General features: G+C 40.5%; 1 protein-coding gene across 1 annotated transcript in view; it reads left to right on the top strand.

Annotated features, from left to right (window-relative positions):
* The window catches only part of OC90 (otoconin 90), a 53,558-nt gene that overhangs the window by 18,607 nt on the left and 9,461 nt on the right, over positions 1 to 25,490 (top strand). Inside the window, exons 6-12 of the mRNA XM_020997922.2 lie at positions 919 to 1,031; positions 1,392 to 1,520; positions 4,225 to 4,254; positions 8,466 to 8,522; positions 11,839 to 11,889; positions 13,563 to 13,616; positions 19,513 to 19,629. Of these exons, the coding sequence (XP_020853581.1) occupies positions 919 to 1,031; positions 1,392 to 1,520; positions 4,225 to 4,254; positions 8,466 to 8,522; positions 11,839 to 11,889; positions 13,563 to 13,616; positions 19,513 to 19,629 (551 nt within the window). The remainder of the gene's footprint in view (positions 1 to 918; positions 1,032 to 1,391; positions 1,521 to 4,224; positions 4,255 to 8,465; positions 8,523 to 11,838; positions 11,890 to 13,562; positions 13,617 to 19,512; positions 19,630 to 25,490) is intronic.

Raw genomic sequence — 25,490 nt, 5'->3', positions numbered from 1 at the left:
TAGGAATATGTCAAGAAATGATCTGTAGCCACGAAGTATTTAGACTCTGGCTAGGATGATAAGATATAGACACTTGAAAGATGGAGCTCATCCAAAGGAATGCAACCAGGATGGTGAAGAGTCACAAGATCAAGCTGTATAAAAATTAATTGAAATAACTGGGAATGTTAAGCCTGGAGAAGCAAAGGCTTAGGTAGAACATGATAGTCACCTTTGAATGTTTTAAAACTTATCTTATGCAAGAGATATTAGATTTGACCTGCTAAGGCAAAACTAAGGGGACAAGAGTGTAATTGAGGATCAATGTAAGGACAAATATTCTAATAATTAGAGCTAGCCAAAGGTGAAATGTGCTGTCCCTGGAGAGAATGGGTTCTGTCTCTAGGGGCCATCCAGCTTTTGCTTACTTCAGTAAGTTCTCAGTTTCTTCACCTGTTAAACAAAGGGATTGGCCTCAATGATCTCTAAGATTCCTTCCAGTTATAACATTCTATATTCTAATGTTCTGCACTCCAAGTTCCCTTCTATATTCTAACTATAACATTATATTCTGACATTCTATGTTCTTCTTTCAAACTCTGATTTTAAATATAATTTGTCTAGAGGGAGGTAGCTGTATGTGATTCTTCTACTGGGGAAAAATTGTACTATTATTGATCTAGAACTAGAAGTTCCCTTAGATGTAATATAGTCCAACCCCCTTATTTGCAGAGGAGGAAGCAGGTCCATAAGGTTAAGCAGGTCATACAGGCAGTAAGTGCCAGAAGTGGGATTTGAATTCAGGTGTCCTTTGAGTCTGAATCCAGGTTTCTTTCCACTCTAGCAAGCTGCTTCTTTATTCTAGTGACAATTAAATAAACAAGGAGTTCTTTCCTTTAACTCCCCAAGTTTTAATTTTCTCCCCAACCATGTGTCCAGTTGTTGTTTCCAGCACCGAAAATGTTATGAAGATGCTGCTGAATTGGAGTGTGCCCAAGACCTAACCAAACTTTCCACCGATGTCACTTGTGACAATCAAAACATTACTTGTGGTAAGTGTAATTCATTTCACTAAGTCTGAGGTCCTGGATAGGTACATGGTGATTGTAGTGTAAGTGGTGTGTTTGGTGACGCAAAGAACTTCCCTCCCTTCCCAGGACACCCACTGTCTAGGGGGCCACAGAAGTTGGATTTCCAGAGGATTTCTGCTCCTTTTCTATAACCCTTTCTGGGACTAGAACCAGCTGAAAACACAACTGTGATCAATGTGATGGGGACTCTCTGGCATCCTGCTTATAGCACCCACTCAAAGCCTATAGAGTTGGGAGGGGTCATAGAGGTCATCTAAAGGGAAGGGGAAGAGAGTTGGGGAGTTTTCTCAATCCTCTCCATTTCTTGGTCCATCTCTCCAGATTCCAAGGATCCTTGTGAGCATCTTCTATGTAATTGTGATAAAACTGCCATTGAGTGTTTTCTTCATTCACACATCAACTCTTCCCTCAATGGCCTTGATGTTGCCTTCTGCATGCCCACAGTCACAGGTAAGAAAAACCAGAATGGGTTTCTCAGTTTTCTCAATGACTTTTGTTGTCAATCACTGGCTTTACCTTCTGTTCCTTATGAGTTATCCTTTGTCCAGTACAATTCAATGACTTGCTACTTTGCAAGCCCTGAGCTCAGTCCTAGGGAGACCTTAGTTCTCACCTCCAAGAAGGTTAAACTCTAAGGGGGACAGAACCACAAATAACTGTGATAGAAGATAAGGTGAGATAAGTGGAGAAGAGATAGATCTAGGCAAAGTGGGGTGGGAAATAGGAGGGAAAGATCATTGTCTTTTAGATAGATAGATAGGTAGATAAAGCAATCGAGCTTTTATTAAGCATTCACCATATGCCATGCACTATCTTAAGTTTTGGGAAGACAAATAAAAGAAAAAAAGACTGTCCTTACCTTCAGGGAGCTTACATTCTAATAGAGGGAACTGAAAGGGGGGGAAAAGTGGGGAAAGTGAAGTTGGAAAGATGGGGATATAAAAGGAAAAGTCAAGAGCCGAGCCAAAATAGAAGAGAGCATGAATGGCCTGGGTATCTATTGAGAACACTAGTCAGGCCAACAATCAAGAATTTTATGTTTTTATTTGTTTGTTTGTTTGTTTTTACTTGTATTTTTATGTTGTATTTTATTAATTTTTTTTAAGAATCTTGCCCAGGCTTAGCAGCAGCCACTCAATGGCCTAACAATTCAGCTGATAGGCCTGGAAATTTTGATTTGCTCTGTTTCCAACCTGAACTAGTTCATCTTCCTTAGGTGGCCCATCTGTCATCCTCCCCCTCCAGGGCCTTAGTGCATTGGTGGGGACTTGGTGTATACCCCTAATCAGCATTAGCCCTAAGAAAACTTAGAGCTCCTAAGGCTCAACTTCCCAAATGTCAAGGACTATAGGTGTGAGCCACCAAGTCAAGCTCAGGAAGCTCACTAGGTGTCAGTCATTGTAGTAAACACCACCGCTACAAAGAAAGGCAGGAACATCATCCTGCCTGCAAGGAGCTCACAATCTAATGGAGAAAACAACACGCAAACTATGTACAAACACCTATAGGCAGGACAGACTGGAGGCAATGCCAGAGGGCACTAACATCGAGGGGAACAGGGAAAGGCCTCTCACAGAAGGTGGGATTTCAGCTGACTTTTAAAGAAAGTTGGGAGGAAGAAACAAGGAGAGACAACATTCCGGGAAGGCAGAACAGCCAGCGAAAATACACGAAGTTCAAAGGTGTCTTATATGAGAAGTATGTGATTACGAGCTGCTTCTGCTAGCAGCTAGTGACTAATATGCAAAAGAATACTGGAATAAGAGTTGAGACCTGGGCTCCAGTTCTGTCTCCTCTACAAAGTTGCTGAGTGACTTTTAACTTCTCCAAACCTCAGTTTACTTATCTGCAAAACAGTGATAGTTTTAACTGTCCTATCTACCTCCATGAGGGCTATGAGAATGAAAGAAGAAAATGTGTCATTGTGGGAAATCAGAAAACGCCATTTAAATATAAACCATATTATCATGACATGTCTTGCCAATAGCCCCTTATCTACTAGCCCGGGATGAGTAGCCATTTGTGGCCAACGAATATGAAATAAGAACATTCAGGGGCAGCTAGGTGGTGCAGTGGATAGAACGCTGGCCCTAGAGGAAGGAAGACCTGAGTTCAAATCTGGCCTCAGACACTTGATACTTATTAGCTGTGTGACCCTGGGCAAGTCACATCCCCATTGCCTAGCCAAAAAAGAAATAAGAACATCCATTTCATTTATTTTACTCCCAGAAGGGACTGTGGGCACACAAAGGTTTTTTGGTTTTGTTTTTTTAATTAAAGCTATAGTCTCGGTAATTCTTTTAATAAGTGGGTTACTTTAAATCATTTTGTCCAAATACTATACTCAGGTCTCAAAGGGTAATTTCTTGCTCTGCAGCTAGGCTGCTGCATTCAAGTGACTTCCAGAAAGTTCAGACTAGGCAGCACTAGTATAGCAGGAGGAGGAGGACGAGGACTGAACCTGGTGTCAGAAGGACCTGGCTCTGAATCCCAGCTCTACTTAGTGGTTCTATGACCAGGAGCAAATCACCCCTGTGTTGTGGTTGTTGTATTGTTGTCCAGTTGTTCAGTCCTGTCCCATTCTTCATGGCCCCATTTGGGGCGCTGGCATGGTTTGCCAGCTCATTTTACAGATGAGGAGACTGAGGCAAACAGGGTTAAGTGACTTGCCCAGGGTCACACAGCTAGTCAGTGTCTGAGGATGGATTTGAACACAGGTCTTCCTGACTTCAGGCCCTGACTCACTGCTATGAGTCTCCTTTTTAACATGGGGATACTGATTCTCACACTTTATTCTTCAGGACTATTGTCAGGAGAGAGCTTAATGAACTCTCAAGTACTCTAGCAATGTGAGCTATTCCCACCCAGCTCCTGTTACCACCCCCCCATGTCCCCCTGCCAGGAGTCACATCTTTCCCTTTTGATAGCATTCTTCTGGAGATATGACTACCGTAGCCCAAAGATGTTTCAATATGAACTGAACCAAATTCTTAAGGCCTTTTCATTTTCTTTCTCTCAAATCTTGCCCTGTCTCCCAGTTCTATAGTTCTATGATTTGTCCCTGGAGGGACTTCATACCTCGGTTCTGAATCTGAGCTGGAGAGGTTGGAAGCTCATCCCTCTAATGTTCTCTCCCAACATGTTAACTTTTCAGATACGAACAGCAAGGAAGAGATCACGGGCCGTAAGTCTTTCCCATTATACCATGTCTCATTCATATACTAAGGCATTAAAATGGGGAGGTGTAGATGGGTGGGTACAGATAATACTTTCTTAAGCTGTAAGGGTTTACAGAGTACTTTCTTGACAGCTGTCCCATGAGTTATTTGTTCATTGTGAGACTTTGAATGAGTCTCTGAACCTCAGTTTAGTTATCTGAAAAATGGGGGATGGTTATACCTGCCTTATCTGGTCAAGTCAACAAACATTTATTAAGAGCTAACTATGTGCCTGTACTATGCTAAGCATTAGGGATACAAAGAAATGTAAAAACAATCCGTGCATTCAAGAAACAAACAATTAAACGAGAGAGGTGACATACAAACAATTATGCAAAAACAAGATATTAACAAGATTAATTGGAGGTAGCCTATGAGGGAAGGCACTAGCACTCAGGGGGACCAGGAGAGGCTTTTTGAAGAAGGTAGGATTTAGCTGGGAATTGAAGGAAGCCAAGAGGCTTCCAACCACAACTTACTTCCATGTCTGTTTCATCAGAAAATGTCATCTAAATAGAATCCATTTTTATCATGAGGCTTGCAAATAGCCCCTCGCCTACTGGCCTAGGATGAGGAGCCATTTGTGGCCAATGAACAAGAAATAAAAATGCTCATTTCATTTACATTACTCCCAGTAGGGACTGTGGATGAAATAAGAAAATGTGGAATACAGGAAATCATAAAATTCCATTCAAATATAAACCATGATTATCAAGTGGCTTGCAAATTGCTCCTCACCTACTGGCTCAGTCTGAGAAACCATTTTGAGCCAAGTGAATAGGAAAAAAATGTTCACTTCATTTATTTTGTCGTGTTGTTGTTATTGTTCAGTCGTTTCAGTTATGTCCGACTCTTCATGACCACATTTGGGGTTTTCTTGGCAGAAGTACTGGAGTGGTTTGCCATTTCCTTCTCTGGCTCATTTTATAGATGAGGAAACTGAGGCAAAAAAGGGTTAAGTGACTTGCTTAGAGTCAAACAGCCAGTAAGTGTCTGAGGCTGGATTTGAACTCAGGTCTTCCTAACTCCAGGCCTAGGGTTCTATTCACTGTACCATCCAGCTGTCTGATTCATTTCATAATATTCAGGTATTATTAAGCCTACTTTATAGATAGGGAAACAAGTTCAGAGCATTTAAGTGACTTCCCTATTACTCTACAGCTTAGATAAGAGCCAGGATTCATAGACCATAGATTAAGAGCTAGAAAAGATCTTTAAGACCACCCAGTGCAGTCCCTTCATTTTTCAGATGAGATCCAGAACAGTTAAATGACTTACCCACATCCACCTAGGTTATAAATAGCAGAGCCAAGATTTGAACCCAGGTCCTCATGATTCCAGGGCTGGCGCTCTATCCACTGCACCACCTAGTTTCCCAACCATTCTACAGACGAGGCCCGGAAAACTTAAATGACTTTCCCAAATCCACATAGGTTACAAATGGTAGAGATAAGATTTGAACTCAGCTTTTCTGTCTTCAAGTCCAGCACTCCATATACTATAAGAGGCTTCGTCCCAGATAAAAGCTTCTTCCAATGGGCATTGTTGGGTTAAGCTGGAAGTATCTATGACAGCAGATGTGCTAAAATTCCCAAACTCAGCTATTCCTCTGCTCCCAACAACAGGAAACATTAATTACCTTCCATAATGAGACTAATTCAAACATCCAAGTGCAAAACAGGTCCCCATGCTGTACTTCACAGATGTGAATTTGCATTTGTTAGGATGTAGACCATTAAGTACCCTTCTTCTCCTGCCCTCACTGTTGCCTCCCTTGGATAATTAAGCTGGTCTGTGGGCTGCCTCATAATGTTATTGAGTAGAGGGCTCAGCAGTGCTCAGAGAATGCACACAGACCAGGCAGAAGACTGTGAAAAACATCTGTTCCCAATCACTCTTCACCAAGGTAATGCTGGGCTCATCTCCCCACGACTGAGTGAGGAAGTTCACCGCTAGCTAGGGCCTCAAAGGGATTCCACCCCCTTCCTCCTCCCTGGCTCAGGGGCACAGGGCTACACTTAGCCCCCTTCCTCTCCGGAAGTTGCCTCACAGCTTCAGGGCAAGTTGGATGGTGAGTTCCCCGCTACTTCAAAGAGAAGTTGTAGAGGGGACTGTTGGTCTGGTAGGAATTGAGGTCCCTTCTAACTCAAATATTCAGTGATTGAAAGAGACCAGATAATGAGCTCTGGGTTCCATTATCTGCTCCTTGCTGGGTAGCTTCCCAAAAGTATCATGACCTCTCTGGTCCTGGCTATTACAGACTTGTCCAAAGGATGATCAGCGTGGCAAAGAGTGGAAAGAGCACTGACCTGGTGGTTAGGAGGTCCCAACTCTGCTAATTGCTAGCAGTGTGACCTTGGGCAAATTGCTTAAAACCTCGAAGAGCATTAGGGTCCTTAGATTATAAATTCCTTGAAGGCAGGGACTGTCTTTTGCTTCTTTCTATCCCCAGTGCTTGCACAGTGCCTGGTACATAGTAGGTGCTTAATAAATGTTCACTGATTGATCGACTATATGTAGAATAAGAGGGTCATAGGATCACAGGTTGGATTGGGTGATCCCTAAATTGTCTTCCAATGCTAAATACTATCATTTCTATGACCTGAGAATGATGGGAAAGCGCTGTGACTGATATGAGAGACCTTTGGGTACCACTGTGTATCAGAAGTTGGTATCAGACCTCGGCTTGAGTTCCAGGTTTGTGAATGATTGGTTATGTGATTCTGAGCAAGCCAGTCTACTTCAAATGAGATAATTAATGTAAAGCCCTGTGTCAACAATGGGATCTGGATCATTTTAGATGCTGGCCAGCATTCCTTGCACATCTTTCTTCCTTCAATTGGAATGTAGTTTTATGGAGGGCAAAGACTCTATAACTTTTGTATTCTTTAATCACCAATATACTTAGCTCATATTAAGCACTTAATAAGATGGTAATGAAGATAAGGATGATTATTGTGGGGAGTGGGGAGCTCAACAAAGATACTTGGGTTTATCCTTGATTGTCCAAGATTTTTGCTATGAGCAGGAAGGAAAATGATATGTGGGGTTCTCTGGGAGACATAGGGTGTAGGGCAAAGCAACATGTAAACCATACGAATGGTGTGGTGTGGAAATTCTAATCAGAGCCCTTTTTGACAGTCTTTCCTCCTTTATATAGGGAATTGATTGTGCTGCTACTAAAGCCAAGGTCAAGGGCATCACCAGGGGCCCAGGGGAGTTGAGGAGGAAGGTGGATCCATTTCACATCATATTCCAACCTCATAAGATTAAGTGCTTTGAGACTTGAAAGAGACTGGGACCTTGGAGATCATCTAGGTCAACTTTCTCTTGGAAAGATGAGGAAATTAAGACCCAGAGAAGTCAAAGGATTGCTCAAAAGCCTTTGCGGAATCACCAGTAGTACCAGAATTCAAAGCCAATTCCTTTTAGCCTACTATAACTTTCAAAAAGCTCTTGAAATTATACCGGCATCACCATGGGGGGTATAAGCGGGGCATGGCAGGAAAGAAACACATAGCCTACCACGAAAGTTCATTTTATTTCTGAATAGCTCAAGTTAATGTTATTCTAAATCTATCTCTGCCCCTAGTTCTTCCTTTTAGAGTTCTGCCTTCTATAGGACAAGTTTAATCCCTTTTTTGGGGTAGCTAAAGGGTACAGTGGAAAGAGTGCTGGCCCCAGAGTCAGGAAAACTCATCTTTCTGAGTTCTAATCTGGCCATGTACTAGTTGTGTGACACTGGCCAAGTCACTTCACCCTGTTTGCCTCAGTTTCCTCATCTGTAAAATGAGAAGGAAATGACAAAACATTCCAGTTTCTTTGCCATATTATGCATAGCACAAACTCTGGGGCAGGACTAAGCCAATCATGGTTCACAGAAGCACAAACCTGTATCATGCGCCTTTTCCCATCATCTTGGCAAGGCCCTTCTCTCGGGATCTCAGTTGTCTTATCTCTATCATCTTATTTTAGAAACACAGACCTTAGCTGTGAAAATCCCCAAAAGACCAGGAGAACCGGTAATATAGAATGACAGTCCTTTCTTGATAACTGCTATTATGATATTTATTGCTATTGCAAAACTGCTATGGTATATGCTATATTTGTACTTAAATAAGCTTTGATAATGAGTGGTTGTTTGTTTGTTTTTTAAGTATTCTCTTTCCTTCCACAGAGCTTCCTGCACACAAGAGCTCTCTGGCACCGTGGACATCTACTGCACTAACAGAAGGTATTGTATGAGGAAAATGTTAAAGAAACACCACAGAAGATGACACATTGCTGCTCATTCACTCACTGTGACTCATGGCATCCCAGAATTATAGAAGCTCTGAGGTGCAAGGGACCTCAGAGACCACCCAGTCCAATCTCCCTGTCTTACAGACGAAGCTCCAGGAGTAGTCTGACTTGCCCAGGGTCACACAGAGTAACTGGCAGAGCTGGTATTTGAGCCGATCTCTTTGGATTCCAAGTCTAGTCTTCTCTCTGCTATAACACCTTTTTTGAGCCTTAGTTTTATCATCTGTAAAATGGAAGTAATAATTTCTGCTTTACATGCTTTACAGAGTAGTTATGAATAAATCACTTTTATAAACTGTAGAGAAATATATACTATGTGAACTTTGCTTTTGTAGCTTTTACTATTCCTACCCTGGTAGCAATCCAATCCCTCTCTATTGTTTCCCTTTTCCTAATGCTCATCTATATGCTCCTGCCCCCCATATCGCTGGCCAAGGACTCATTTGAGTTTTCTGTTTGGAGTAACTGGTACACAGATAGGTTTAATAATAGCCATGAAGATGGCTCAAGTGGGAATTGCTAGCAGAAGGCTTTGGTGATGTCAAACTGAGACTTTGGGAAGGTAAACATTTCCTTCCAAGTGTCGAAAGAAAAGCAATCCCACCTTCTACAGGAAGCTTTCCTCAATACCCATCCCCTCTTAATTCTACTGTCTTCCTTCTGTGAATTATCAGTAAAATGTTGAATATAGTTCTCCTGCCTCTGCAGCCTTTGCACTGCGCCATATGGCTTCTCTACTTTTAAGTTCAAATTTTGCCTTTTGTTGGGCCTGCTGCCCCTCCTAAGGAAACCTAGTATAGTTCAAGACTGGCCATGTGGTAACCATCCTTACCTGGCCCTTAAGAAGCATGGCTGCTTCTATGTTTTCTTGGACACTTTAACCCTGTGAGGGAAACAGAGAATCTCAAAGCTGGAAGAGTTCTTAGAGATCAGCCATCCAAACCATACATAGCTAACTTAGAATCTCCTTTATACTAGCCTCAACAAACTGTCGTTAAATCTTTGATTAAATATTCCCAGTGAGGGGAAACCCTCAGCCTACCATGAAAGTTCATTTTATTTCTGAATAGCTCAAATTAATGTTATTCTAAATCTATCTCCACTCCTAGTTCTTCCTTTTAGAGTTCTGCCTTCTATAGGACAAGTTTAATACCTTTTCTGCGGTGGCTAGAGGGTACAGTAGATAGAGTGCCGGCCCTGAAGTAAGGAAAACTCATCTTCCTGAGTTCTAATCTGGCCATGTACTAGTTGTGTGACCCTGGCCAAGTCACTTCATCCTGTTTGCCTCAGTTTCCTCATCTGTAAAATGAGAAGGAAATGACAAAACATTCCAGTATCTTTGCCAAGAAAACCCCAAATGAAGTTATGAAGAGTTGGGCACAGTAAAAACAACAAAACCCTTTTCTGTACGACAGTCGTTCAACTGTATGGAGTCAGATAGGATGCCCCTGCCTAAGTCATCTTCAGTCTAAACATCCCTAGTTCCTTTCATCAATCTTCATTTAGCATGATCTTGAAGCCTTTCATCATTCTCATTGCCCTCCTCTGGATACATTCATCCAATGCATGTAGGAGGGGTGGAGAAGAAAAGGGAAGAGTGGCAGTGGGTGGGGGCGAGGGTGAGGGTGTGGTAGTAATAGTTACCATTTATTTACACTTTAAGGTTTCCAAAGCAATTCACATATGTTATCTTATTAGATACTCCTAACACCTCTGTAAGTAGGTGTTATCATTATCACCATTTTGGGGATGGAAGAAATTGAATCTAAGAGAGGTTGTGACTTTCCCAAGGTCTCATAGCTAATAAGTTTCTGAGATAGGATTCAAACTCAGGTTTTCCTGATTCCAAACATAGCCCTCTATGCACTTCACCAGACATTATACTAGCTGCTGGTGATACAAAGGCAAGACTTAAACAGTCCTCACCTCCAAGGGCTTACTTTCTATTGGGGGAGGGAGGGAGGGAGGAAAACCCAACATGAAGACAGATAAGTGCATACAACAGACATAAAAAGTCAATACAAAGTAATTTCCTGTAGTGGGGAAGGGTACTGAAAGGCCTGATGTAATATGTGAAACTTTAGCTGAGCCTTGAAGGAAATTAGGGGTTCTGTGAGGCAGAGGTGAGGAGGGAAAACATTTCAAGCATCAGGGAGATCCTAGGCAAAAGTATGGAATGTTCTGTCCTGGGAAAAGCAAGGAAGCCTCTTTGTTTAGAATTAGAATGTGTCAAAGAGAGTAAGAGAACAGAACCAGATTATAGCAGATTATAGCAGACTTTTAAAACCAACCAGAGTTCATTAAAACACTTCTGTCCTGGGTATGTTGCATGCCCTCGAGGATTCTGCTCTCTTCTCTGCCAGTCTGATAAACTCCTCTGTGCAAGATTAATGAGTGTTAAGGTGGTATTATAACCCAGGAAATAGATTTTCATTTTCATAGGAACCATTCCTACATGTCAGAAGGACCACCAGACTAGTCAGGAGCCCTGTGTTATTTCCCTGGTTCCACAACTAACAAGGATCTTAGAAAAGTCATTTCACTTCTCTTGGCTAGTTTCTTCACCCATAGAATTTGAGGATTGGACTATAACAGGAGGCCTTAACATTTTGTGAGTGTGTATGTATGTCCCTTTGGACATTCATGGTTCTCTCAGGGAATATGGTGAACACTAGGGACCATTTTTAAAATAATGTTTTGAAATGAAATAAAGTACATATGATTAAAAAGGAAATTTGATCACATTGACATAGTTATCAAAATACATTTTTAAAAAATAAAATGTGTCAAAATATATATCAATATGGGGAAGCTAGGTGGCACAGCAGATAAAGTGCCAAGTCTGGAGTCAGGAAGACTCATCTTCCAGAGTTCAAATCTGGCCTCGCACTAGCTGTGTGACCCTGGGCCAGTCATTTAACCCTGTTTGTCTCAGTTTCCTCATCTATAAAATTAGGTGGAGAAGGAAATGGTAAACAATTCCATATCTTTGCCAAGAAAACCCCAAGTGGGGTCATGAAGAGTTGGACACAACTGAAACAATTGAATGGCAACAAACATATCAATATAGCAAATATATGTCAATATATCAAAAATACATTTAAAAAAGGTTCACTGACCCCAGGTTAAGAATCCCTGGACTAGAGCTATTTCTGAAGGTCTTGTCCAGTTCTAACGTTCAGTAGTCTATCTTGGGATTTACACCAAGATTGGATTATTGATTCAAGTTGTGGCATCTATTTTCACAGTCATTCCTGAAGTGCCCACAGACAGCGTCTTAAAGGATTCCTCTGTGGAAGGTATGTGGAAGGGATTTTCCTCAGCATCATTTATCAAGTCCAGTAGGGAGATATCTCCTTTAAAATTCTCCTCTCCTGCCTAATGAGAGGGAGGCCCTTCTCAAAGAAGGTGGAAGTGGATTGTGAACTGCCAAGCAGATCCTACAAAGCTAAAAAGGTTTCAGTATAGCCCAGTGTCATTCTTCCCAGCACCTGAATAAGATCTGAAGGTCTTAGTGGACTGGCAAGCTCAGGATGAATCATGAATGTGATAACTGACATAATCTAAGTCTTCAAGGAAATTACAATTGAAGCAGGAGGCCCAGCCACACTTGGAACAGGCAGCCCCACTGCCGGAGCCCTGGCGGCACAGGATATGGTCACAGCCCTGGGGGTTGCTGCACCAGGTCATGTTGGAACAGCTTTCCACACACCCCCGCAGGCTGGCCTTCTCATACTTGGCAATGATTTAAAAGAGGCATAGAGTGTGTAGATAGGAAGACAGCTGCCATTTCTGGGTGTAATATTCTAGGAAAGCCATTGATAAATTGGGGAGCATTCAACGAGGAGGAATGGGATTGTAAAAAGATAGAAATCATGCTATTTGAGGACTGACTAAATAAATGACAAAGTTTCACCTTTCAGGGATCGGGGAAGCTTTCCGATTGAGGTGACACTTGCACTGGCCTTTAAAAGATGAGTAGGAATTCAACAGGTGAGGGAGGGAAGGAAGAACATCTGGGAACAGGGCAGAATCTGCGCAAAAGCAAGGAGGTGGGAGGGCCCTGATTGTGTTTGAGAGGCCACCAAGACTCATTCAGGTTAGTTGGAACGTGGAGCACGTGGAGAGGCAGGGTTCTACCATGTTGTGGAGGCCTTGAATGCCATTTAGAAGAGTCTGAACTTTTCTCCATATGCCCCCATTTAATATTTGTTATATCAGAAAACCCAAGGGGTAGACAAGGGCAGATGTCATCATCATTTTGACAGAAAGGACCAGATTATGATCTTATCAATGTAGGAAACTCCTGGTGGGAAATTCTCTATCAATGCAGATTAGAACCTTTTTGGCAGCTTAAAGTCTTAGATGATTATTTCAGGTACTAAAAGATTAAGTGACTTATCTAGGGTCACCCAGTCAGTATGTGTCAGAGGCAGCACCAACCAAAAACAGTTAATGTTAGAATCTGAATTTGGGTTTTTCTGATGCACATAATACTGCATATTATCCTCATTTTACAGAAGGAAAAATTGAAACTCAGCAAGGTTAGGTGGATTTCCCTAGATCATATGATCAGCAGTGACCCTCTCTCCCCCCCAGACTCTATTTTTCATGGTGTGCCTTTCCACTTGGTTCAAAGATTTTTACGCATTTGGGGAGGGAAGTACCTGCTTCCTCATTTTAAGACAGATGAATTTTACCCAGGCCTTTTGCTTCAGCTGGTTTAAAGACCAGCTAGTTTTTGCTGCTCTTAATCAATTAACATTTATGTAGATTTATAGTAATGTGCTTTCAACTGGCCCTATTGTCCCCAGTTCATGGAAACCCACAAGTGCTGGGAGCCCAGAACGAGGTTACAAGGTCTCTAATTGTCTTCCTCTTCTATCATAATGGATTCTATCTTTTGAGAACAGAGGTGAGGTGGAAGGGAAGAATCGGCTTTTGTAGTGATTTTTTTTTCTCTTTTGTTCAGCTGTTGTCAGAGGCCATGAAGGCACAATGCGCCCAGAGACTGTAGCCCTGCTGGGTAAGTGGTCCATGAATTTTTTTTTTTTTGCCTCAGACATTTTTGTTCCCTGGCTTTGGGACACATTAATGAAGCCAAGTGTGTCAGAATATGAGGGCCAGGGAAGAGACAATATAGCAGATTACCACAGAGAGAACAATTGAAATAATTAAGGTGGTCAGAAGAATTGATGTCAAATCAGGAAATATTAATTGAGCAATTACTGTGAGCAGAGCCCATAGTAATTACTATCTTTAGCACTGGGGGGGTGAGGACTGGGGGGTACAGAGCAGAGACAAGGACTGGGAACCACATGGAGAAAGGTCCAGAGTTGCTGAGATGGCCAACTATTGTGAATGCTATCAGACAGTTGACTGAAAGTTAAACCTAGGTACAGATAACAGATTTTATATTTTGAGCAATGTTTCATTTCATTCCTCAGACTAATTTGTCTGACTATCAGGGAAATGATTCATGCTGATTAGCTCCAACCCTGTTTTGGGCTTGCCGGTGGTAGCAACCTCAGGGATTACAATAGCTAATGATTATAATAGCATTTAGATAGTGTTTCAAGGTTTGTAAAGCACTTTACAATTCTGTCATTGTACTTATTGTTATTGTCATTGTCATCATCCCATTTTGTGCTCGTTACCACCTTGAGAGGTAGGTGCTATTATTACCTCCATTTTACAAGTAGGGAAACTGAGGCAAACATTTTCTTTAAAAATAATTTTGTACAGAATCACAGAGCTAGTAAATAGCTAAGGTAGAATTTGAACTGGTTTTAGGTCTAGCATTCTGTACATTGCTCTACTTAAGGTGGATACTAGAACATTTAGATACTAGAACAACTAAATTTAGGCCCGTCACTGAGCCCAGTGAGTGAAGTAGAGCGTCAGCTGATGAGCACTTCTGTTGCACTTCTTCTGTAGATAACTGATACAGTGACACATGCCCTACCACAATGACATATCTAGCATGGGGCACAATGCCTGGCATAGGAATGAATGCTCATTGGTTGATCGATATGGTTTTTTGTTTGTTTGCTTGTTTGGGTTTTTTTTTTTTCGAGGCAGTCAAGGTTAAGTGACTTGCCCAGGATCACACAGCTACTATCAAGTATCTGAGGACAGATTTGAACTCAGGTCCTCCTGACTCCAGAGCTGGTGCACTATCCACTGTGCCACCTAGCTGCCTTGACATGTTGTATTTTACAAGATTAAGCAAGGTGGCACATAAACTATAAAGCCAAAGGGTCCCATAAGAGAGGGTAAATATTTAACGACCAGTTATATAGGAAAAAAATATACCCAGGACACATTTTTAAGTTTAATCTGCTTTATCAACATTTTCTCCATTACTTTCCAGATGATCAACAAAACAATACATTAAGCCCCGATTTGTAGTATTTGCCGATTTCCAAGGTGTAAATACTTACACTGAAAATTTAACAACCAGCTTTCATGAGCTGGTTTGAGCTAGCTCCAGCACACCCTTGGTCCCAAGTAAGGGAAAGAAGGAAGAGTGAGTGTCACTTAAACAGCACTGATTTTTGCCTTAGATCATTTCCTTGCTATCCTGGATGGGAAGAACTGAGGTAGACTGCATGACAGTCTATATTATCAACCTCTATGTCTTGCCCAAATGTGAAAAATAATAACCTTCCAAAAACTCTACTCTGGTCCCTCATCATGACACAAGGGTGACCCTGGGTTCTCAATAGTCACGAGCACAGAGTACAAGATCTGCAAAATTCTGTCATATTGAAAAAAAATGGATTTTAGTAGGGTCACAGTAACACAGTATAGGCAACTGGGTTCAGTAGAGCAGTAGGCGCCTTGGTAATGGAACCACATAAAGAAGTTATGTATAAAATTGTTCTCTGTCTTATGGGGCCCCCTTCTGGTTCTGCAGTGGTAATAGAAGTTTAAAAAAAAAAGGCAAAAAGTGCTAAGAATCATACAAATTTTAGATTTTCTATTGATTTTAACTTAGTTCTCATTAAAGGTGAGACCTTTGCCTATGACCAATAGACTAGAGGAATTGAATCATATCAGTTTGGACATATTTGCTATAAATAATGCTAGAAAACAAAAGAAAGTTGTAGCTAAATGGAATGATGACTCACATGTATTTCTCCTTGAAGAAGCAAATAAAATAGTTGCTGTAGTTAGCTGACTTTATTGAACTAGGCTTGGAGTCAGGAGGACCCAAGTTCAAATCCAGCCTCAGACACTTACCAGCTGTATGATCCTGGGCAAGTCATTTAACTTCTGTTAATTTCCTTAACTATAAAATAGGGATAATAAGAGCTCCTACTTCCTAGGGTTGTTGTGAGAAACAAATGATATAATATTTTAAAATGATTAACACAGTGCTTGCCGTGTAGTAGGTGCTGTATAAGTGTTTATTCCCTTCCTTTCCTAGAACCCTCCCTGCTCATCCAAAACATCACTTCATGGATCATTTCTTATTGTATTACTCATGAGAAGCATTTGCAAAGAGACAATGATCAAGATAATTACAGCTTTTTGCCATATGTTGCAAATAATAATGAGGTAAAGAAGTCCTAACAAGAACTCAGGAAGACCAACAAAATTCAGTCAACATACCCTCTAATGGAAGCCAATTAGGTGATATGGTGGATAGAGTGCTGGACCTAGAGTCAGAAAGACTTGAGTTCAAATCCTGACTTACTAGATGTGTGACCCTAAGCAAGTCACTTAATCCATGTCTATAACCAATGCATGCCTGTTTGCCTTAATAACACCCACTTCCCAAGGCTGTTGTGAGGATAAAATTAGATTATATTTGTAAAGCATTTTGCAAAACTCAATGTTATATAAATTCTAGCTATTATTATTATTATTAGATTTCCCCTCATTCTATGCAAAGGGAAAAGTGGCCAAAAAAGGTAGAAAACATGGAGAAAAGAGAAAAGCTAAAGCCTTGAACACTATACAAAATTCTCGTGTCCATTTATCATGAATATTTTGAGAAGAGTGAGACTTTGGACATGGTCAGCACCACATAACGTTTTTTAAATAAAATTGATTTTATTTTAGTAGACAAAAAAATTGGCTACTGATAATGGTAATAATTTCCAATGCAGGGAAAAGTGAGTTTACAGGAAATGTGGTGAGATCCAATTAAGCCAGATCATACTAAGAATATTTAAAGATAAAAACTAAGTGAACAGGAGACCAAAAAAAAATGGGAAAGAATTGTTAAGATTTTTGTTACTGACTCTTTTCTTCATCAATGACAGAGAAGCCACTACTTTGGGACTTTCATATCACAATTTCCACTGTATAATATGTGGAAGTAGAAACATCACAAAAGAAAACAAAATTGGGAAGGTAATTCAGAGTAGACCAAGATTCCATACAGAGGAGATGTATGCTAGAGTTAGCACACTTTGGAGAGATTTAGGGGATTCTTGAGATGATTGAAGGAGGGAATGATGCCAAATGCTTAGAAAAATCAAGACCTTTATTATCACATCCCCTCACTTCCCCCAGTCCGCAAATTCCCAAAAGGCATATGAGAAAATAGCAACAACTATCCAGTCCGCAAACCTACCTTTCCATGGCAACAAAAATTGTATGTGAATAATCTGGACACACACATCACAGGATACAATTCCAGACACTGGAATAGCCTGAGCAGAAGTATATGTGTTTTAGAAGGAGTACATAGGGTAGTCTGGTTTGATTGGAGTAAAATGTGCATAAATGGGGAGAAGAGGGTGAAATAGGGAAGGTGGTACCAGATTGTGGTAGGCCTTGAATGCCAGGCAGAAGACTTTGAATTTGACAGGATATACTGAGGCACTGAAGATTTTTGGTCAATGAAACATAATCAATGAGACATGGCCAGATCTATACATAAGATTATTAGACTGGACTAGGCTAGAGGATATTATTGAAGATGGTATAAGAAGGCAACAGTAGACTTCGGCAAATTATCCTACAGCAGGCCACCTCTTTGCAGTCACATAGTTGCCTGAAAAATGCAGATACTACAAAATCCCACTGTACTCATTTTTTTAAACTATTAATTATTTGATTTGAAAGAACTAACTGCCGCTTTTGTTGGCTCTCCTCCAATAAGATCTCTCCTGTACCTGCTCCAAAATTCATAAGAGTCTGAAAGATGTAACAACAGGAATGACTTTGTAAGAAAACTCCTAGTTATCATATCAGATGAAGCTTAAAACAGAACAATGAGTGGTCACCAAAGGTCTTTGCTCTTGTCATAAAGGTTGTCCAACTCTGAATCCCAATGGAGGAGGGATTTCCTATAAATGTTGACTCCTTCCAGATGTTCCTGTTTACAGATGACATTGTGCTGACAGAATAAAGCCCAAGAGCTTCCTCAATGTGATTCATAGTCACTCAAAAGAGCTCATATGAATGTAGAAAAAATCAAGGAGAGGAAGAATGTGGTCCAGGTTGAGACCTGTAGTTAATGAGATCGTAAAATCTTATATTTAGAGCTAAAAGTGGACTGGAGAGGCCTTTAAGTCTGACCTCATTTTATAGATGAGGATATTGAACCTCAGAGAGGTGGAGGGACTTAGTCAACGTAGTATAGCAGTTAAGGTCTGAGGCAGGATTGGAATCAAGATCTTACTAATCCAAGGTCCAGTTTCATATACACATATATATATATTCATGTATACATATACATCCATATTTATCTATGTATGTGTACCTCTATAGACATAAATATTTATACATAATGGTATATACATAAAGTGAAGTGGCATAGTGGATTGAGCACCAGACTTGGAGTCAGAAAGATCTGAGTTTGAATTTAGCTTTAGACATACGACTCCCAGGAGGTTGGGCAGAGCCCTTCTTCAGTGCAATTTATGGGAGGTCCTTGGACAAGAATAACATGAAATGAGAAAGTATGGATTTACCTGTATAGGTTACATCCTATACACTGAATTGAATTACCCATATTGATGAAATCATAGAAGTAGCCAAGTAAGAACAGTAATGCACATTTGTACAGTTCTCTGTAGTTTCAAAGTAGTTTACGCATATTCAGGTAAGAAAGTATTCATTAAGCGCCCAATATGTGCCAGAGACTGTGCTGGGTGTGGAGATACAAAGACAAAGATGAAATAGTACGTCCCCTCCAGGAGTTTGATTTCTATAGGGGAAACACAAAATGCGTGTAAGGTAGTTTGGAATTCAGCGCTAGCAGCTAGACAAATCAGAATACACCTCGTGTGGAAGGTGGCACTTAAGCTGGGCTTTGAAGGAAGGGAAAGATTCTAAGAAATGGTAGGTCCAGAGGAAGTGTGTCCAAGACATAGGGGACAGCCTTTGCAAAAGCATAGAGATGGTTGATGAATGGATTGCATGATTAAAAAGCAAAAATATCTGTTTGGCCAGACGGGTCCGGTGAGTTAAGAATAGTAGTGTTCTCTTGTGAAGTTCAGATGTAATGTTATTATCCCCATTTTATAGATGAGGAAACCAGGGCTTAGCAAGGTGCTGTGATTTGTCAAAGGTAATACAGCTAACAAGGATTAGAACTCAAACGCAGTGTACCTGAGCCCAAGCAGGCTACTCTTACTTCTCATCATTCTAATCACAACACTCATCAAATAAAGGCCATTAGCAATACAAATGAATGATCTTCAACAAATAAGGACGAGAAACAAAACCATAAAACCCATTAGAGGGCACCGTGGAGACATTTACCCTTTGAGAACTAGGTTCTAATGAATTCTCATGGATAAGAGCTTCAGGTTGGCCGACCCAGCATATGTGAAGTCAGAAGAAAGGATCTTGGTCTTTTGCAAAGACGCTACTTATGTCTTTGCATTTAGGCAGGGCCCCACTGACTAACTTGTCTAACGAACAGTTTCTATATATGAGCTATCTTCTGTGTGTTTTAGGACCCATGCAGCCTGTTTCTATATTGAAGGGAGTAACTAATGCCTTGTCTGGCCTCAAATCTGGGGACTCAGATGTGCAAGCTTTGGAACCCAACCCTAAGGAGACGAGAGGAAAAGGTGAGTAGGAAGTCCAGCACTGCCCATATAGATAGATAGAGATATGAGAGAGCATTAAACCACTGTTTGGATTCTGAGCTCCAAAATGGCAGTATTGTAATATTGAATCCAAGGTGGGTATGTTTGGTTTGACTGTATGTGTATGTCTGTAATACATGTGTGTGTATATATATGTGTGTGTGTGTGTGTGTGTATGTGTGTCTACCTGTGTGTGTGAGAGCGAGAGTGAGAGAGAGAGAGAGAGAGAGAGAGAGAGAGAGAGAGAGAGAGAAACAGAGAGACAGAGACAGAGAGAGACAGAGACAGAGACAGAGAGAGAGAAAAAGAGAGTATCTTAAGGCAAACTCAGGAAATAGGAAAAAATTATTATTAGCACAAAAAGGCAGCAGCGTTGCGTGTGGCCAACCTCTATTCAGACTGGCACTGCTTTTTACAGTCAGTAATAAGCAACATTCACATAAGGGCAAAAGTATTTTTGATTGGTACATGTAATCATGAGGAGATGAGACTAGCGGACATATACAAGACGTCTTAGGAAGTGTACTGCTACCTACTCAAAGTCTAAATAAGGTTTCAAAAGGGAGTCACTCAGGCTGACTCATCACAAGTAACTGACTTTGCACATATAGGCCTATGTTAATATGCATGTATATATAATATGTATATTTCTATGTGTATATAATATATGTATATCTATAGGCATGCATTGTTCAGTTCAGTTCATTTCAATAAACATTTAATAAACACCTACTATATGATAGGCACTGTGCTAAATGCTGGGAATACAAATGAGAAAAAGGCAACCCCTGCCCTCAAGGAGTTTATAATCTAATAGGGGAAGAAAACATCAAAAGGAAGCTAAAAAGGGCAGAAGACCAACAGTGTATGTTATAAACATGTATTACATGCACACCAAAAAGTGCACACATATATACATGCATGTATATACATACATTATTATACACACATATCACAACAAATAATGCATATATGTTATAAGAGGTGTTGGAGGTCAAGAGGGGAGCTAGCTAAAGAGTTGTTCCCCCCTCAAAAAAAAAAAAAGATGGTCATTGCAGCATTTTTTTAAATGAATAGAACAGAAGTAAATTCAGAAGGAAACAGAGAAGCAGGGCATCTTTGAAAGTAAAATATTGAATTTACTATATTCTTTTTAAAAATTAACTTTTTTTCAATGAAAATTTACCTTTTTACCTCTTTACCTCCACACCCCATCTCTCCTGAAAAAAGAAAAAAGAAACAAACCCCTGCTTATATTAAAGCAAAAACAAATTACTCTATTGGCTATGTAAAAAGAAAAGTCTCAGTCTGTACCCTGAACCCATCATCTTTCTATCGAAAGAAGACCTCTGGAGCCATGTCTGGTCATTGCATTCACCAGAGTTCCTAAATCTTTCAAAGCTGTTTGTTTTCACAATATTGTTGTTATTGTATAAGTTGTTCTTTTGGTGCTATTCACTTCACTTTGAATCTGTTCATACAAATCTTTCCAGGTTTCTTTGAAACCATCCCCTTCATCATTTCTTACAGTATGATAGTATTCCATCACATTCATATTCCATAACTTGTTAAGCATTCCCCAATTGATGGGCTCCTTCTTAGTTTCCAATTCTTTTTTTTTTTTTAATTAGGCAATTGGGGTCAAGTGACTTGCTCAGGGTCACACAGCTAATAAGTGTCAAGTGTTTGGTCTGAGGTCAGATTTGAACTCAGGTCCTCCTGACTTCAGGGCCAGTGCTCTATCCACTGTGTCACCTAGCTGCCCCCAGTTCTTTACCATCAAAATAAATAAATGAATAAATGAAGAAGCTGCTATAAATATTTTTTGTATACTCTCAGATAGAGGTTGTTTTGTTTAGAACTAATCCTTCCATTAATATACCTTCTCTCTTATTCCTCCTTCCTCTTTCTTTCGCTTGCTTCCTATTTTTCTATTTAGGAAGATATGTTTCTGTGCCCAACTGTGTGTGTATTCTTCTACCATTTCATATGAAAATGTCACCTGTTCCCCCACCCCTTCTTCCTTAGTTGTGTAGATTACTATTTGTGAACCCTTTTATGTGAAATAATTTCCCCTATACTTCTCCCTAATATATGCTTCTTCCCCTCCCTTTCCATTTTCCTTTTAAGATAGTCAAAACTACTCTCATTACCTCAGTCTAATTAGACTCCCTCTGTGACCCCTGAGGATGAGAGGATTCTGAGGACACACATGTATCATCCTCCCGTATCCTCCCGTAGACAGTTTGGTTTATCCTTGTTCTGTTCCTTGTGTTTGCTCATCTTCATATTTTGTGGTTTCTCTTGACTCCTCTGTTTGTACTTCATAGTTTCTATGTAACTCTGGTCTTTTTGTCAAAAATGATTTGAAAGTCCTCTATTTCATGAAAAGGTCCATTTTCTTCCCTATAATATTATGTTCCGTTTTTTTGGCTAAGTTGTTCCTGGTTGTAAGTCTATATCCTTTGCCTTCTGGAATGTAGTATTCCAAGCTCTCCATTTCTATAATAGTGGTAGCTGCAAAACTGTGTGATCCTAACTGTGGCTCCTCCGTATTGAATTCTTGCCTCCTAGCTACGTGTAGTATTTGATCTGTTTGGTTTTTATCTTTGACCTGGAAGCTCTGGATTATTTAGCCATAATGTTCCTGGGAGTTTTTAGTTGGGGGCTTCTTTCTGGACACTTATGATATCTTTCTATTTGCACTTTTCTTTCTGCTTTTCAGAGACTTGTGTAGTTTCCTTTTATTATTTCTTGAAATATGCCTAGGCTCATTTTTTTTTTCCTTCTCGTCATAGCTTTTAGGTCGTTATCATTGTTCAGTCATTTCAGTCACGTCCAATTTTTTGTGATCTCATTTGCGGTTTTCTTGGCAAAGATATTGGAATGGTTTGCCACTTCCTTCTCCAATTCATTTTACAGATGAGGAAACTGAGGCAAAAAGTGTGAAGTGACTTGCCCAGGATCACACAGCTAGTAAGTGTCTGAGGCCAGATTTGAACTCGGGAAGATGAGTCTTTCTGACTTTAGTTCTAGCACTCTGTCTACTGCGCCACCTAGCTGCCCCTTTAGTTATTTTTAAATTGTCTTCCTCTGATCTGTTTTCTAGGTCAATTGTTTTTGTCACAAGATACCTTATATTTTCTTATGTTTTTTTTCAGTCTTTTTTATTTTGTTTTAATATTTCTTGTGGTCTCACGGAATCATTAAGTTCTATTTGTGAAATACATTTGACCCAAATCCAGAGTGCATATCAAACTATTTCCTGCCTTCCTCTCCTCTATGGTAAACTCAATGACTGGTCATTTTCTCCTCAAGGCTTCCATCATTTCTACCCTAGCAACCAGTTCCTCCTCACAAAATATTTAGATAAATTGATGCATTACAATGCTATAAAGGATTATTAAGAGAGGTGAGAATCCTGTGGGCACCAGCCTAACCTTTGATGCTGATATCAACAAGGAGAGTCCAGCCTTTCCCTTAGGTTAGATACAATTTATCCAGCATGATGCTGATTAGAATTTCAAAGATGGAAGCAGCCCTCAGGATTGTGTATTCTGACTCCCTCAATAAGGGAACAGAGGTTAGGTACTGGAGAGGGGTTAGGTACTGGAATAAGCAGGAGGCCTGGGTTCCCTGCCTTGCCAAGCTAGTGACGTGTTAATTCAAGTCACTATATCTCTCTGTAGTTTCTCATTGAGAAAATATGAAACCTGTAATTCCAAGGTCTAGTAATATGCATATTAAAGTGCTGAATATGTATGTACACATAGGCCTATTGTATCTAGGTATCTAAGAATCTGGTTTTAAATCTATGTGCATTCCATCACTATAGCAGAGAGAAACATCAGCAATGATCTCAGTTGGACTCCAAGGCTAAATGTCCCATTTGGATGATTGAAGGAAACTTTCTTGACCCTTTGAAAGCTAATTGACTTTAGATATGAGTGGAGCTTCTTTTAGGGTGATGGGAACAGGTTTCATTCAAATATTCCTTGCTGAAAGACAGTTAGCTGTGCTTGCTGACCTTCTGCTCCTCCAACTTTTAATGAGAAGGCCTCTGGAGAAAAGATGAGTTTGGGATCCAGCATCGCTTACTGGTTCATTACACATTTGGAGACTCATCCGTATCTCCCTATGGCAGAAAGACTTAATGGAAATGTTCCCTGCAGTCTTAAGGGGAAAATGTTATTGTTAGGAGCCAAGTTAGTCAAGAGTCTCAAGCTGTGAGGCCATCCCACCCCCATCCTTCAGGGGCCAGTGGGTGGCATGTCCATGTCCCCCTACCCCACACACACATCAGGCAAATGAGGTGTAGCTAAAAGACCACTCTATTAAGAGCCAAGAGACCTAGATCTGCATGCCACTTCTGCCGTTTTGGTTCTGTGACTCTAGGCAAGTCACTTTACCCAGGATTCAGTTTTCTCATCTGCAAAATGGAAACATATACCCTACCTACTTCATAGCATTTTTATGAGGATCAAATGAGATAATGTATAGAAAGTGTTTGTTAGTATAGAGAGCTACATAAAGATCAGCTAGCCTTAACAGCCACAGCTATAGAAATAAAAGTAACAACTCTAATAACCTAGGGTTACCAGGAAATGGGAGCAGCTTTGTAGCATGGGAATAGAGATAATGAGTCTTTAGCTAGGCACAGAGGAGGTAGGAGTGGGCTTGAGGTACAGGGGAAAGCATCAACATATCAGCGATTCAAGAGCAGAAAGCTAAGCCATGCCTTGAAAGGACACTTCAGATCAGCGCGCAGGACTGGGAATCACAAGCAGAAACAGAAGTGAGGAAGAGATTCATAGTTTCTTAGACATTTCCATTTAGAAGGAACTTTAGATGTCTACTGCAACCACTTTATTTTACAGAGGAATAAACTGAGGCCCATTGTTGAATTGAACACTCCTCCTTATGTTCTTTAAAAGAAAGTGCCACAAAATGTGTGGACCACATGTGGGGGAAAAGGTAAAGTAGAACGAGAGGATGTGGGCCACCTTGAACCTTGAGATTCTCCATCTCCATTATTCCTGATTTAGAGTTGCTGTTGTTGTCAGACTATGGTTAGGATGTATGAGTCCAAAAAGTGTGAATTAGCAGCATTTTTTTAAGGCCTAGACATCCTTTACTTCACCTTTCACCCAAAGGCACCCAGTGCCTAAATGCATGCCCATTAGAGTGTTCTGCTTGGCCTTTCCTTCCTAGGAAGAAGTTGGTGCTTCAGACTTTACCCCCATCCTCCCCCTGGGTCCTTTTCCTTAGTTCTATGGAACGAGGTTATCCAAGCTAAGATGTTAAGTGTTAGTGTTGCCACTCATAGTGGCTTAATCTGCATAATATTAGCATTTTAATAGCCACCTTCAGTTCTTTGCCCTTAAGGAGTATGTTATGGGTAATTTCAGACACCCTGGGTCAATATGGAAGATATTGTTACAAGGACAAGACTTATCCAGTGCCACTCAGAGCAGCCACCCGTTGCGTAAGACTAGCCCTGTATGAGATACCATTGTCCTATTCAGACAATGTGCAATGAAGCCTTCCAGTCTTGGTCTGTAGATACCCATTCTTACCCCAAAGCCTGTACCTCATTATGTAAGATCTCCTCATCATTGAAACAGGTTTGGATTCACAAGGCTCATCCTTTTGAGATGAATTGGTCTCTTTTAGGCACTGTTCTTGCAGTTGAAAGAGCCATCTCATCAGTCCTCCAGAGTCATGATTAGTCATTCATTGATCAAAAATCTTAAGTATTTCAGAGTTATTTTTTTTTTTAAATTTACATGGTCGTTGCTTTGGTATAAATTGTTCTCCAGGTTCTTCTCACTTCACTGTGCATT

Source organism: Phascolarctos cinereus, unplaced genomic scaffold, assembly GCF_003287225.1.
Source record: "Phascolarctos cinereus isolate Bilbo 61053 unplaced genomic scaffold, phaCin_HiC Scaffold_4;HRSCAF=312, whole genome shotgun sequence".
Lineage (NCBI taxonomy): Eukaryota > Metazoa > Chordata > Mammalia > Diprotodontia > Phascolarctidae > Phascolarctos > Phascolarctos cinereus.
The sequence above is the reverse complement of the archived record's forward strand: the minus strand, read 5'-3'. Positions and strand labels throughout refer to the sequence as shown.